The sequence below is a fragment of the Haliaeetus albicilla genome, chromosome 10 (assembly GCF_947461875.1).
Source record: "Haliaeetus albicilla chromosome 10, bHalAlb1.1, whole genome shotgun sequence".
NCBI classification, from domain to species: Eukaryota; Metazoa; Chordata; class Aves; order Accipitriformes; family Accipitridae; genus Haliaeetus; species Haliaeetus albicilla.
In genome coordinates this window covers 38965407-38981442 of record NC_091492.1, presented here as the reverse complement: position 1 = coordinate 38981442, position 16036 = coordinate 38965407, and the positions used below count along the sequence as shown (strand labels likewise).

At 46.7% G+C, this 16036-nt stretch overlaps 1 protein-coding gene across 5 annotated transcripts in view; it reads left to right on the top strand.

Moving 5' to 3' along the window:
* Positions 1–14018, top strand: part of GGT1 (gamma-glutamyltransferase 1) — a 61125-nt gene extending 47107 nt beyond the window's left edge. For 4 of the 5 annotated variants that reach the window (XM_069795134.1, XM_069795135.1, XM_069795133.1 and 1 more), the window contains 12 exons: positions 2347–2514; positions 3164–3291; positions 3528–3617; positions 4677–4869; positions 6062–6219; positions 7102–7251; positions 7760–7896; positions 8774–8961; positions 9783–9910; positions 10786–10898; positions 11989–12102; positions 13184–14018. In XM_069795134.1, coding sequence (XP_069651235.1) covers positions 2351–2514; positions 3164–3291; positions 3528–3617; positions 4677–4869; positions 6062–6219; positions 7102–7251; positions 7760–7896; positions 8774–8961; positions 9783–9910; positions 10786–10898; positions 11989–12102; positions 13184–13327 — 1707 coding nt within the window. In that variant the 5' untranslated portion in view covers positions 2347–2350 and the 3' untranslated portion in view covers positions 13328–14018. The remainder of the gene's footprint in view (positions 1–2346; positions 2515–3163; positions 3292–3527; positions 3618–4676; positions 4870–6061; positions 6220–7101; positions 7252–7759; positions 7897–8773; positions 8962–9782; positions 9911–10785; positions 10899–11988; positions 12103–13183) is intronic. The other variant, XM_009927026.2, reaches the window with a different exon arrangement.
* Positions 14019–16036: the final 2018 nt, after the last annotated feature.

The window sequence follows — 16036 nt, the reverse complement described above, 5'->3', positions numbered from 1 at the left end:
TTGTTGGGGACATAATGGCTTCTCTGTTTCCCTGCACAGTCACTGCTCTGCAAACGCGCCACTGGTCTCTTTTAAAAGTAGTTGAGTGTAAATCAAGTTCTAGAACCTGGAAAGAGGTTTCATCCATTTACCTTTTACTGCCCTCGGTTGACACTTGTTTACGGAACAGCACATATGGTAGATTTACACCCCGGTTTGAGCTGCTTTACTTGGAGATGGACATCTTTAGCACTCAGACCGAGACTCACAGATACAGGGCTTGGACAGCAAATGCCTGTCTCCTAATTTAAGTAACAGGAGTGGGGGTGAGGTTGAGGGGGCAGTGCTTGCTAATCTTCCCCCTCTGAGAGAAGTTTTGCTTTGGCTGGCCTGGCCTGTTTCCTCCAGCTAGCTCAGTGCTGGCACGCTCACCGCTCCCTAACCCTGCGCCTGCTGCTGCTGCAAGGCACCGAGTGCTGCTCCAGCTGCTGGGTTTGCTCTACTTTGGGCTGTTGAACATCCACAGAGGGTGGGCTTGGTGGATCTACTCTTCACGCACAATACCACGCATTGGCTTGTCTCTAAGGATGGCAGGTGCTTCGGTAAAGTAAAGGGCATCTTGGCTATTGCACAAGTACAGCAGTCGTGGTGAAAACCCAGAGCTGCACTACACAGGGGGAAGTTGGTCCTGAAGGCAATATGATGAATTTAGGTCTTTTTTGCCGGAACAATCCTGTAATGGGAAAGGAAATGAGTCAAAGAGTAACTGTTCAAGCTGTATTTCATGAACTGTCAGTCCCAATAAGATGGCAGTGACTCTTCATCCCCTCAATGGCTCTCGTCTCATCCTGGTGCGTATCTGGAATATGCTTGCCGGAGAGCTCCTTGGTGTCCTGTTCTCGCTCACAGATTAACTCTAACCCTCTGCACCCCAAGAGCAGCTGTGTGCAGGACTGGGAAACATGGTGGCATGAGCACTGGCCATCGTCCTCTAGAAGTGGCAGGCTCACTGGAAAAGTGCTCTGGCCAAGGGCCTGGAACAGGAGGGGGTGCTCTGCTCACACTGGGGTGTGCCAAATAGCTTTGGCCAAGGTTGCTTGCTAATGACTAAGATGTGTTTTGCGCTGGTCGTTGACAACCTTCTGGTCAGAGACTCCTTAACAGACATGGTATTTAAAAGCAGATTATAGGAAGTTTGTCTGGGTTTTGTTTTGTGGGTTTTTTCCCCTCTGAAGATGATGTGCGTCATGACTAACACCAATTATGTTCAGCTCCATGGATTTTCCTTCTCACCTATGAATCTGCTGCTTTTTTGGTGTATGAAGATACCTACCTGCTATAAGACAGGTTCTTACCCAAGTGATAGTTGCTGGTTTGGGGCCTTTTCATTGCCGGTACTGTAACAGTTCAGAGCTGTTACCAAAGGGCTTCCAGGAATCTGTGGGGTGCTCACTGAAGTCGATCACTCTGGAAATAGGATGGCAGTAATGGGTAAAGGGGAAGCTGATAAAAGCTTTGTTGTTAGAATGGTTGTTCTGCACAGAGGTGGCAGGGGCACAGAGAAATGGTACTGGCAATGCCCACAGAAAAGGTCTTGATATGAATCTGAGTGAGGAAATATTTGGGAGACCCTCTCTGAGAGGTTCAGAGGAGGAAGCTGTTCACTGCCCACAGCTCAGAGCTCATGGAAACCTGCTGAATAGCAAGGGCTGGAAAGATGGAAAGAAGTCATATGTAAAGCCTCGCGGTGTGGCTATGAAGAAGGGAGGAAGAGGTCAACACAGATGGCTGCTCACCTGGCAAAGCCAGCCTGCCTCCAGGGTGCGGGCAGGATGCAGTCCTCAACTCACATTACAAAGGAGGCAATGGGCCTGCCAGCGTGTCGGAGGGGGGAATCTCGTAAAAAGTCTCTGATTGGTATTGCTGACTTGATTTGGGAACTAGAGCAAATCCAATCTGACGCTGGGTCCCTTGTTCTCCCAAGCAGAGCAGTAATTTAAATGCTTGCTGAGCATCTAAAATCCTTGGAGCGTAAAGTCACCAAGAGCAATTGGTTGTCCTATCACCGCTGAAAGGTAAATGTAGCAGGACACCTTGAGCATCCCCTCCCCTCTTGATATTCTACTTCACCTCAAAACAGGACATCACCCTGATGTAACTGTCGAGGCCAGAATTGGGCTCACACCTCCCCTGGCCGCTCCTTCTCAAACTGCCCTTCCATGTGCAGAGCTGTCAGCTGCCAGGGGGTAGAGGGGGGGAACAGTGGATATGAAAGAAGGTAGATGAAAAAACTGCTCTTGGGCCTGATCATCATGTTCCCATGTGCCCCAGAAGCAGCAAGGTTGATGATCCTGTCTCTTCCCACAGGAAGATGAAGAAGCGCTATGTGGTGGCCGGAGTCCTGACCGCAGCCCTGCTGGGGCTCATCTTGTTCCTGGGACTCTTCTTCGGGCTGCGCTCTGACTCAGGGGACACACACACTTATAAGAGGGCGGCTGTGGCTACAGATGCGGGGCAGTGCTCAATAATTGGAAGGTACCCGCTAAGTGTGCTGTGACTCTCATTAGCTCTGACAGCCCTTACACAAGGCAAAACTGTTGTTTTCCCAATGTCCAGGTGCAAGCCTGGCGGTTGCCCAGCAGAGATAACCTCTAATCTCCATGTAGAAAGAGGAGGCCATAATAAAACCTGGGCTTTTACCATGCCTGACCAATGTTACTGCATTCGCTCAAAAACAGCGCAGCAGGCAAAGATTCCCTAGATGCATGAACAACGGGAACAAGAGATGCTTTTCAACCTCCTTTTAAAAATGATTTATCAAGCTGTCCTCCAAGTTCTAGATGCAAGTGCTGCAGATTTCGGGCTTCTCAGAGAGTTGTTATTTCTCGTGTGTAATGAATGTGTCTGGGATGCCTGTCCCCATGTGTACTTTGACACATCTCGGTGTTTTCAGGCTAGTTTGGATGTGTCTCTAATGAGGGCTGATCTGATCTGCACCTAGACCATTAGGATCTGTTTTCTAAGGTGACAGAAGCTCAAAACTTCCTATTCCTGAGGAACCTATAGACTGGGTGTGGACAAATGTGCATTAGAGAATCCATCATAGCTGCTCTGACGAGATGAATCCACTGCTCAGAGACACTGTAACATGTCACCATACGATGCCTTCTCTTCTGCTGCACAGGGACATCCTTCAGCAAGGTGGATCAGCAGTGGATGCTGCGATTGCAGCTCTGCTTTGTGTAGGACTCATGAATGCTCACAGCATGGGCATTGGAGGGGGCCTCTTCTTTACCATCTACAGCAGCACAGGTAAGGGACAGGGCCATACACATCTGGAACAGTTTGAGAACTGTTTGTCTAAAGCAGGTAATTTATCATACCTGAGTGAAGGTAAAAGACTGACTCTCACAGCCTCTGGGGGAACATGCTGTCCTCAAAATAATTGTCAAGAAACTGGCTCACATTGATCAGATTTCTTCAGCAGAGACCGTGCCTGTGTGTTGAGGCCAGGGCTAAACATCATCTTCCCTGCTCTGTCATTAAAGGCAAAGTGGAAATCATTAATGCAAGAGAGGTGGCTCCAAAAAGAGCATCGGAGGACATGTTTGGGAACAACACACAGCTCGCTCTGAAAGGTATGGCAAAGGCTGTTTCACTGCTTTGAGGGGACCACATAGCTCCAACATTAGCTGCTACTGACATGTCTAAATTAAGAACATTTCTTATGATTAGGTTCTTGCATATCTACAGGATTTCTCCCCTAGAAATGTCCTCTACTTTACACAATCTGCAAATTCCATCCTAACAAGGAAGCTAAAAATAATGTCCTTCAAACTATTCGGTCACCTCAGCACTTTCTGCTTTTCACTTCATGAAAATGCAGGTGAATCCAAAGCACTGAGTATGACCTGTTCTGTATCTGCCATCTTTCCACCTCTTTGGATAAATCTCTGGGCATCAGCTTAGGTCTTGTCAGTTCAAGTGTCCTCCCTAAATACCTTATGTGGCGGCTTCAACTAATGGCTGTGGGGCTCCAGAGAAGAAGTAGTAATTTCCTTTCAGGGAAGTATTTTCTAATCAGAAATAGAAAGAAATACTAACTAGTTCTCTTCATGGTCACTCCTATAACCAAGGAGGAACAGCACCTTGGAGGGGGTTTGAGAAGTGTGTTGAACTTCTGGGACATGCCAATAAAAACAAGATTGAAGCAAACTGCTGCATCACTATGCAATGTAGTAATCAATCTATTGCAATTGTAAGGGACAGGGCCATACACATCTGGAACAGTAGTGTAGTTACAATGCTGCAGCAAAGGTTTTTTTGTCTTAAGTATGTATGCAGTCTGTGTCCTCTTATGGTAGCCTGTACTCTGAAGGATTGGCAACTGTGGGCAGCTATGATAACCTCTGTGTTCTGAGCAGCTTTTCTCTGGTACAGAGCCTACTGAGGGGAAATGACCCAAAAACTTGATTTACCAGCAAGAGGATAGAGGTGTTTCAACAGTCTAGAATACACAGGCGTAAATGTCAGACAGAATAATTCCGTTAGCACCGTATGCATGAGATGAGCTGGTCGTAGTATACGTAATCCCTGCCTAAAACCAGGGCTGACAGAGAAGCCTGCTCTACCTCCTGCTCCATTAATCACTTTCTTTTCTTGCTATGGAAGACTAATACGTTCCTTATCTGCTCCAGGAGGACTGTCCATTGCTGTTCCAGGAGAAATTCGTGGGTATGAACTAGCTCACAAACGTCATGGCAAACTGGCATGGAAAGATCTGTTTCTGCCCAGCATCAAGTTGGCAAGAGAAGGATTCCCTATTGGGAAAGGCCTTGCAGCAGCCATCAAATCAAGAGAGGAGTCAATTGAAAGCAATCCCTCGCTGTGGTAGGTAGAGCAGTATCCCTGTCATAGGTAGAGCGGTTGCTGTTCTGTGCAGAGAAATTTGGGGTAACTGCATCCTAGCTGAGAAGTCTCTGTGTTTGTGTAACGTGGGATCTGTGAGGAGTGTGCCTCCCCTGCAGTGACTGTACTTACTGTACCTGCTGATGTTATTCCAGCTACCTAAAGGTGCTAAATCATGTGGCCAATTTTAGGAATGTTCAGCCCTGACCTTTAAAGGGAGATAAATTCTGCTTTTAAAGTCCACTTTTCTGAGCAAAGGTGGAATTAGAGTACATGCTGGGATGAATCTGTCAGATGGCAATGTATTTTCTGAATCCCCAGCTTTTCCTCACGCTGTAAGTGCACCAAGCTAATCTTACCTGCGTTTGGGGCAATTGCAGAGTCTCCTTGAACACCTCATCTGCTGTCAGGCAGTAGGAATTAGGATCATCTCTTACTCTGCAGTCAGCCTTCCTCAAGCAATGCCTCTGACCATCCACTTCTGGCAATGACTATGAACATGAAGGGTTTTAAATGCTCCTCCACTTCTTCTTACAGTCAAACCCTTAGTGTCTATGTCAAGCCCTACAGGAGATCCTGCTTAATTCTCTCTTTTCCTTAAAATCTCTGCCAGCTGCACGTTAGTTTCCAATCCAATTGGGATGTACAGCCTGGGTCTATCTCCTGTACTTCCATCTGGCAGGTCCAGAGCAGCACGTTCATGATCCATGATGAGGGAGCTAGAGAGGAAACTGTCTACCTCAAAGTGCTCTGACAAACAGGGATCAAAATGCATTCTCCTGGACTCACTGGAAGCTTTGATCCTCATAGGTTCATAGTCTGTGCTCTGAACTGAACTGCTTGAGTTCAAGGAATGTGGCCCGTCCTGGGCATCTTGAGGCAGTTGTTGGCCCCTTGGGCAGGTAGGGAGGATGGCCTGCCTTGGTGAAAAAGATCAACACTCCCTCCTGCAGGCTTCACTGAGCAATTTCTGAGCGATGTGGAATCCCAGGTCAGAAACCACTGTTCATTTTTATGTCCCAGTGCAAGATATCAGGATCTCTGGGGCATGGCTCAGGCAGTTTCTCTTCTCTCCAAGAAGCCTCTAGCATGAACACTCAAATACTGTGTCAGGTACACAGAATTTTGAACTTGTCTGTGAGATCTGATCTTCTCAATCTCCCTTCTCTGTTAGCGAAGTGTTCTGCAGAGGAGGAAAAATTCTGCATGAGGGCGATATCATCAAGATGCCTAAACTAGCCAACACATACGAGACTATAGCCAGTGAAGGAGCAGATGCCTTTTACACAGGAAGCCTGGCGAAACAGATCATCGACGACATCCGTGGTGCAGGTGAGAAACGGGACGTCTGTCCAAAACAGCGTGAGTGACCTGACTGCTGCGGCTCAGCATCCAGGGAGGAGCTGGTGACCTGCAGAAGCCTTGGGAGCCGGTCAAGCCAATGCGGCCTCTGAGATCTGTGGCAACAGGACACCCAAGAGAAGCCGTTAGCGCTTTAATGGATGCATTTGAAACTCAGTCAGGAATGGATAGTATATACTGTGCATTTCTGTACCATGTAGTCTAGCAGGTCTATGCGTTTCTGGATGCAGCGTAGTAGATACATGCTGTTTACAGAGCCTGAATCCAACAAGTTTCTACCTAAAATGTTACATACATGGTCCTGTAAACTCTCGATTTAAGCTCTCGATGCCACTAGATGGTGGTAGTATCCTATCCTTACTAGCTGGCATTGGCTAGTTTTAGTGAACCTCTCGAGTAAGTCATTTACTGGCTTTATCTGTGATGGTTAATCACCGCCTTCACCTTTCTGATAAGAAAGGCAATGGAGCATACAAATTATTCTGCTTGTGGGGTAGCACAAAGTATCTGCACCCAAAAGCTGCATCCTCCTCCTGTAAACAGGACTTTCAAGGACGTTTTGTTACCTGACATTGCTGGTGTCCTTGTAAAAAAAAAAAAAGATGGATCACCAGATTTGGGGCTGCCATAAATCAGCCCAACTTCAAGCTTAGGCTATCTGAGCCTCAGCTGGATCTATCAAGGAATAAATTCATCTCCTGTGCACCCATCTTTGCTCTCATTACCTCGTGACTTTTTGGACTTGTCCTGTTCCCTCCTGTCCTTGCTGTGAGGCATGGTGATGGAGTATTCCCTCCTCTTCCCACCAGAGATCACATAAACCCACATCTATATTTTCCTTCTCTTTTCCAGGGGGCATTGTCACATTGGATGACCTGCGGGACTACAATGCAACAGTGATCGAAGACCCCATAGAGATCACACTTGGAGAGTTTACCCTCTACACGCCTAGTGCCCCCCTAAGCGGCCCAGTGCTAGCCCTCATTTTCAACATACTGAAAGGTGAGAGTGCCACTGAGCAGGGCCTTATAGGCAGCAGGAGCTAGGAGAGCTCCAAAGACAACACCTTTTTTGTTCTGGGAGCTGGCTCTCCCGTGATAGCCACCCAGCAGGTCAGAAGTCTGAGACCCCCAGGAGGGATCAGAGGTGCGGAGACATTCCTTTTCTGCTGTAAAGTCAGGATGTCACATTCCTACTTGAAATAGAGGTGCGAGGGGAAAAATATGCTCCCGATTGGGGCACTTCCCTGATACCTGCATGGGTGGAAACTAGTTTGTACTTGAGGCTTCCTTGGAAAACATCTCTGCAAGTACAAATCCTGCTGGTGACTCCCACAGTGCATAAAACTATCAGAGCTCCTGTGTTCTCCATGCGGTGATAAGGACAGTCCAGTGACTGCATCTCTGTAGAGGCTGGGCTTTGAGATTATACCATTTGACACAGGTTTATTAGCAGTGTATTGACCACGTACTTTCCTTTGTGTTCACAATCGCTTGTCTTCTGTTGCCAGGATATAATTTCTCTGCTGACAGCGTCAAAACCATGGAGGAGAAAGGTCTGACTTACCACCGCATTGTGGAGGCCTTTCGCTTTGCCTACGCCAAGAGGACTTCACTGGGAGATCCAAAATTTGTCAACATTACAGAGGTACCTGGCAAAAGCCTTTTCTTTCTGCAACACCGAGGTTGGCTGGAACATGGCTTAAAGTTTTTGGGTGACTAAACTTTGTCAGGGATGCTCTGTGCCACCTACTATTGACAGGCACTGAAATATCTCTGAATCAAAACGTGAAGTCCTAGGTGACTCATGGCTGAGCTGTGAGGAATATAAATGGAGGAAACCTTCCTGATGTAAGGAAAAGCAAAATCCTCAATTCACCAGAAGTGTTTGAGTATATTTAGGGCTAACCCGCCCTGTTTTCATAGTGTTTGAAGCCTTATTCACTAGATGACATTCCCAGTAACCTTGTGGCTCTCTAACCACAGTCCCGCTTATAGTAAATGGACCAACGGATGGGAAGGGGTGAGGCAGGAGCCCTGCTTTTCCCAACTTCACGCTTTGTGCTTTTACTTCTGTGACTCTGCAAAAGCAGCAGGATCTGAGCCCAGCCCAGCCCAGCTTGATGGACACAAATTTGCAACTTACAGAGCAATGACCAGACCTTGCCTTGGCCTAGTCCTCTCAACCTGATCCCTTTCCTCTCATCTCTGAAGCAAAAATAACACTGCTTGCCTACGCCTTACAGCAGTGTTGAGGACAGCTTTTCCATAGACCTACAATAATGGATGCTGATTAACTTCCTACACAAAGGGGTGCATTGTAACAGCTGCTTCTGTGACTGCTTAAAATGCTCTTTGGTACAATGTCCATCTTTCAAGAAGGAGGAAAGCCCCTGCTGGAAAACTATAGCCTCACTGCTGGGATTTGCCATTCTTCTGTGGTCTGAAGTATTGGATATCAGCCTCATAACTACATGTCTCTTAAACTTAATCTCCTGAGTAACTGCATTGGATTTCTCTGACAGGCGATCAGAAACATGACGTCCACGTTCTTTGCGGATAACCTCCGGAGGAAAATCACAGACAACACCTCCCATCCAGTTGACTACTATGAGCCAGTATATTACACTGGAGATAATGCCGGTACATCCCACCTCTCCATTGTGGCTGATGATGGCAGCGCTGTGTCCGCCACCAGCACCATCAACCAATAGTATGAGCTCAGACATTACTTCCACATAGGCCTTTGCCATCTTCCTAGTAGTGGTTCTGTGGTTGGTATAAAACATGACTGAACTGTCATCTCTCTGGTGGGGTAGTGACGAGTAGCACTGTTGGTAGGCACTTCTCCTGCTGAGCTTGCAGGTCAGTTCTTAACACCGAGGCTTGTGTGGTTGGGTCAGAGGACAAGATGCGTCCTCTCTCATGTTGGGTTCGCCCACCAAGAAAACATGCACTGCATCTAGATCTTCCCATAAGCAGCGGTATCGCTGCTGGCTCTGATTTCCCAGACTTCTGGAAGGAATTTGAGCTAATACAGCTGGCCTGGAAGTGCAGTGTTTGGCTTCGAGTGCTGTCAGGAAGAGCCGTGTTCTGCACGTATGGCCTGAAGCTGGGGGGTGAAGATTCTTTTTGTCCATAGAAAACGTGTCCAGCTTGACAGATCTAAGCAAAACCCCAATCATTCCCAAATATGCCAGCCTTTGAGCTATGCTGCCTCTGAATGGAGTGTAGTACTGCCCAGCTGGAAGGGGAATTAGTTGTATTTAGCTGCTGTGCTGTTTTTCCCCTTGGGGCCCTTGCAGGGGAGCTATATGGCAGGGCACTGGGCTGCCTTTCCTCTTTGCGTAGTTGTGTACTCATGGTATAAACTGAGCTTCCTTCCCCCAAGGGGTGACGGAATGACCTTTACAACAGGAGGGAGTGGAGAGTTACTCCAATCAAATCCCATGTTTCACATTGCAGTAATTCATCTGAAGGTCTTTCTGGATTTGCTTTGGTTTTGACATGTCTGCGCCAACTTGTTTTCTCTAGCTTTGGCTCTGATGTACGATCCAACGTGAGTGGAATCATATTTAACGATGAGATGGATGACTTCAGCTCACCTAGCATAATCAATGGATTTGGGATCCCTCCTTCTCCAGCAAATTTCATAGCACCAGGTAGCTGTAAACTACCTTCCTGACTCAGTCTTTTGGCTGTATCTTGCATACCAACGCTGTGGTGTCTGCAAGGTAGGCTGCAACACGTCTGCCATCAGGCACAGATCTGGGGCTCTCTGCAGAGGACAGGGATGAAAGTGAGTCACCTGGCATCCCTGCCAAAAGCACGCAACCAGCCACCTCTGGTGCACCCTGAAGGAGGAGAGGTTGTCTCAAGAAAAACTCTTGTGTATGCCTCCTTCCAACAACCAGAAATCCTTTCCCGGGGCGCTCAGTACATGTCAAATTAAATGACTGAGGGCTGCAAAAGGTTTCTTGGAACTGATTTAAGAGGGAGGCAGCAGCAGGAGCTGACTGCAAAGTGCCAGATGGCACTGTCCAGCCTTCTCCCTGAGCTGCCTTGGGAGCTGTAGGGCAGCTTTGGATAGATCCAGTTCGCGTACCTAACCCGAGCAATCTGCCTTCTCCACCGCTGTTTCCTGCAGACCCATCTCACTGTTGCTAAAGCAGGCTGGGATTCTGCTACCCTCCTGTACCCCATGCTTTGGAGGGTGACAGGGAATTGAAAGGACAAGGAAGGGAAGCCCCATGGTGTACTGGAGGCAGCTGTATCACAGACAGCCCCAGCTGGGACAGGACGGTGGAGGAAGGCACCTTCAGCCTCTGCGTGAAGGACCAGGGTTAAGCTTTGCACTGCAGGACCAAGGAGGAGATGGGTACAGGGGATAGCGGGATCCCCAAGGGCCAAACAAGACATGTGAGCTGAGTCAGGACGGTGGATACTGAGGCTCTGGGTTTAGACATGGAGCGGGAGCTGGCAGTTTTTAAGCTGGAGGTGGAAAGCTGAGTCTCTGTTGCATCTGTGTCCCCAACAGGTAAACAGCCGATGTCCTCTATGTGTCCCTCCATCTTGGTGGATAAAACGAAAAAGGTCAGGATGGTGGTCGGTGCTTCTGGAGGAACAAAAATAACTACAGCAACAGCACTGGTATGTGATGATATGCGCGAACTGAGGACAAGGCTGAGGCAAAACAAGGTGGGGGGAGACGCAGCATTTGGGGAAAAGGGCTCAAGTCTCCACCTGTGATGTGACCATGGTTGTGGCTCCCTGTGGTGGGCCAGGGGCCTGAAAGGGAGGTTCCTGCCTGGCCTTCTGAGGGCCAGACCTCCAACACCAACTCCTGCCAGAGCTACAAAGGGCGTGCTCTTAAATTACTTCCTTCAGTGACTCCGGGTCTTTTCCTTTGGCAAGCTGTTCTTGCCACTTGTGGAAGATTTGTGACTTCGGTTTAGCTTTGTCTTCTGTTCTCTGGATCTCCACAAACTAGTCTCTCTATCTAGTTTAGAGCCATTCCCATCCAGCATCCAACTTTGGATGAAAGTCATGCAGAGAAGCTAAATAAGAACTTAGGTCAGGCATGGTGTCAGGCCATCTGACAGGCAGGCTCTCTGTGAGCTGCTATGGCAGCCACTCAAACACCTAGCTAGCCCAAAAGTGATCGCAGGAGAAAGCTGTCTCCTCTGCCAGCACACATAGCAGTTCAGAGCACCAGGATAGATGTTGCTTTCTGGCTGAGGTAGAGGAGAAGTCTCCGTAAAAACTGCTACAAGCAGCTTTCTAAGACCTTAATCCTGAGGCTATTTTCACTGGCCAGCAGCCCCAACCTGCAATTTAAGCATGCAGAGATGAGCCAGGTTTAAGGAAACCAGTTGCACAGTAGCAGGCAGCTGTAGCTGTATGTTTGCCGAGGTGACTGCAGTGTGTCTAAGCCTAGCACTAGCTTAATCATAGCAACATAAATCCAGCTACAATAGCTCGAGTATCTGATCCTTTACTACGTTAATTTTAGTAACTCATGGTGTCTCTGTGTGGGAATCCTCCTAAGCGTATACAAGCTGACTTGCTGCAATGTACCTGTGTTTTGCTTAGCCAAGAGAGGAACTGCTGAAAGCAGGAGGAACCAGAAACTACACCTTTTATGTGTTCTGGTGAACATCCTTCAGACATCTCTGCCTACATTGCCACAAGGCCTCTTTGAAGACAACTAACTAACATTAAGGCTTTTTGCTTCTCACAGACTATCATGAATTCCATCTGGTTTGGTTATGATGTGAAGAAAGCAGTGGAAGAGCCCAGAATTCATGATCAGCTATTTCCCAATATCACGGAGCTTGAGCAGCAAATAGAGGAGGTTTGTCTAGCTAGAGTCTGGGGTGTGCGTGAACTTCTTGCATGGTGCTGGGTTCCTAGTGTTGGGAAGGCATGCACTTGTGGAAAATCATGAACCTTTGCCAAATGTTCCTAGGTAAGCAGTATTAAAGCTGGCACAGGTCAAGTACTGGGTTGCAATAAGATATTCAAAGTGTACCTGTAGTCTCAGTCACGTGGGTTTGAAGCCTAGTGCGTTCAAGTGTGACCTACATCTGAAACTGAGGGTATATATCTTCTTACAATGTTGTTTGGCTCAAAGGACTTGCAAAATAGCAAACCACATCAGGGCCCAAACTATTTAGCAGTCTAAATCCAGTGACCCTCAGGAAATTCTTGTCCTGTTGTGCAGCCTTCCGGCTGAATCCTGAAGCACTGGCACAGAGCTAGCGAGGGAGGATGCACAGAGGGACTCAAGAATAAACTTGAAAATATTTTCACTGTAAAGGTCTCTGTGCAGTGCTGTCAGTCTGAGAGCTGATGTCAAGATCTGCCTCACTCTGCATACCGCCTGCCTGAGCTGGCAGCTTCATTCACCCGGAGGAATTATACATCCCAGAGGCCTGAGACAGATGCAGTCTTTGTACATATTTCATCCCATGTCTTTATATTAGGGAAAACACTCCTATGTAAGGCAGTTTTCTTCACCAAACTATGCAGAAGATCCTCCTTTAATAAGCTTCTTACTAAAGTAACAGCTGAGGTATCTGCCTGTAGTGGGAAGGATGCCCTGCTCTCTACAAGTCCTGTGTTTTCCCCCATTCCCAAACAGGATCCATCAGTTCTGGCTGTTAGTACCTGAATATCTGAGGCAGGATGCTCTGTGACCAGGAGTAGTATTGGTAGCCCACACTGAGCACCACAAATACCATATCTTCTCCATTCCACCTCTTCAAAAGCAGGTCATCCCAGAAAGTGAAGGGAAGAGGAGGAACAGAATGTAGTTTTTGACGTACCTAATACAGGCACTGAATGCTTGGGTAGTCACGGAGGATGCAGGTCGCAGACTAGAGCACGTGTGCAGTTTCTCTCTCCTGTTGTCCTCATTCACTTCTGCATTCCAGGGTATAGAAGAACAGCTAAAGAAGAGAAAACACGATACCACGCGGGTGAGTGGCGGTGCAGTTGTGCAGGCCATTCTCAGAACAGATGAAGGATGGGCTGCAGCCTCCGATTCCCGGAAAGGTGGCTTCCCTGCAGGATACTGATGTGGCTCAGCTCCTTTTTTCAGTGGTCTAGTGACACTGAGGTGTGTTTGGGGGGAAGATCCTTTAGGTCTGCAACTCAGGGACTTCTCACACGAAAGAGAACAAATTTACCTGTGGTTCTGTTGACAGAGCTGGGACAGTTCTCTACAGCCATGACCGCAGTGCCTCATGCCACAGCAGTTTGCTAAGACAGGCACGTCTACCAGGACATGCAGTACTTACTTGAAGAGCCTGTTCTGCCTTGAAGAGCTTGTGCCCTGCCTCCTCTCCATCCCACGAAGACAGATTGGGTACCCAGAGTTTGTGAAGAAGGTCCAGCTCGCTCATCTGCAGGAGGTGTTTCCCCTGCACAGCGTCAGCTCCCTGTCACCGCTAGAGAAGAGTTTTGTTCCCTGTTGAGTAGATGGGAGTTACAGGACTCTGAGGACTGGGTTTTGTAAGTTACAAACTAATAGATCTGTGCCATAGCAGGAAGCCCAGCTCTAGACTGGGATAAGCCTTCACAAACTCACCGCTCTTTCTTTTAACAAAAGATGCTTCTGCTTTTCACTTCAGTTGATTATTGGAGCTGAGTGGGTAAATGGGGAAATGGCTTCAAACTTTTTTATATTTCTGTTGAGAAGGTCTAAAGGGAAGATGCTACCTGTAAAACTCTGAGCACAACTAAAATAAATAAATATGGAGTCACACATTTTTCTTGCCTGCACAGTTGCTACTGTGAAAAGGGATGGCGAGAGTCTGCATGAAAGAAGCTCTCCTGAGATTTTTCTCTTTTCTTCACTCCTTTGATGAAGCTATGAGTTAAAAAAAAAAAAAAAGTTAAATATCCAAAACAAGCTTGTTTTTCTCCAGTTTGCTTTTTGCCACATCATACTGCAGGCCTGAAATGCCAGAGTCTGAGGAAATGGCACGTCTAAAAAAGGGCACACTGCAGCTACTCTTGTTTGAAGGTAAGTTACCATTAATCAGACAATTAATGACCTCTCAGAAATCCATAGCTGGTACGGAACAGCTAAGAGTGTCTGTACCTATGCATGAGGGAGTTTTGGTGTTCACCTACCAGCATGGACATCACATCAGATAAACTTAGCCTAAGATCAAAACCCAGTGTTCCAGGATGTTGTCAAGCTCTAGGGATGTTGTCAAGCTCTAGGGGTGTTTATGAAATGCTTGAAACACAAGTAAAACTAACTGAACTCATCTGTTTGGCTTGTTGAAACTTCCTGTCAGTTTCTAAGAACCTTAAAATACAGAATGCATTGAAGAGAAACTGAAAGGATGAAATTTTAGGCATCAGGCACCCTCTCTTTCCCAGTAGTTTCTGGAATTGAGACAGTCTAGTTCCAAGGAATAAAGTGATAGCTAGATCATGCTTAGATCAGAGTCATGACTGACATATATATTATATCACTTCCACTAAATGAGTGGCTTTTACCAAAAGTTGCCTGGGATATGCTCTCTGCTCCTTTTTCCTGAGCTGTTACTGATGATGATGTGTTAGGTGCAGCTAAGGTGGTGATTGTAAATAACCTAGAGTCATTGCGTTCCTTTAAGAATGAGATCAATTTGGGGCCAAACATGTATCCTTTCATTGCTGAACTGAAACTTTGACTTCTCTACTTCTTGTAATTCCACAATAGATGCCACTCAGTGGGAGGCTGCTGTTTAAATCCAGTTTGTAGGCCATTTTAGGAACTTTTGATACAACTTTGTGTATGGAACAGCATCAGCTGATTTGTGTTGGAAATACCTGGTCCTTTGGACTTAGGACTGGCTGAGCTTTCTTGGCCAAGTGTGATCTGAGAAATAAAAACAAAATTATTGTGCAGCAAAATAAGCTTATTGAAACCTTACAGTCACTATAGTTAGTCTGAACTACAACAGAAAAAACTTGCACTCTGAAAGCGGAAGGTAACTGTTTTCTGGGAAACAGCTTTGGACAAACATGCTTTCTGAAACAAGTTTGAGTAACTGCTGCTGGGCTGCTTCTAACAGTTTGTGGTACAGCAGTCTTACTTGTGTTCCTGAATTTCTTCTAGCTAGTCAGAAAACTTCCCTATTATTTATAATCTGTATTACAAAATTTCCCTTATGGAAAGCTCAGATTTTGCCATGGCTAAAAACACTTCTGTGGAAAACTAGTCTTATAAATGCATTTGAATTCTTGACTCTCTGCAGAAATGGATTTTTTTGTTTGTTTTAGCAGTATCACTATAGAGGACTGATTTGTTAAAACTAAACTGGGCTAAAGCTTGCATTTACATCCTACATGTTTTTAAAAAAAAAACAAACTATGGGTACTTCTGCATGCTGTAATTATCTACATCTCATTTGGACATATTTGTACATAGGGCATGCATTTCTGCCACCTGCTTTGATACCACATTCCACTACTCACACGACATTGAGGCTGTCTGTGTATCAATAGGCAAATGTCAGTCAGTGGTTCATACTGTAAAACCTCCTGATTGCACTCTGCAGGCTATTCAGCTTGTCTGGATGTTTCAGCTACAAGAAAAGATTCTTTCTGCTCGTGTCCCACCCCTTTGAATGCAACCACCCACCCCCCCAGCTTCTGAGCAAAGACGTAATGTCTTAGTGTAAGCTGCCTGAAACAACGCAGGGTATGGAGAATAGGACGTGTTGCCATGACCCATTCCAGCTGATTTTAAAGGGAGCTGTACTGTTAAAAGGCAATTCAGATCATGA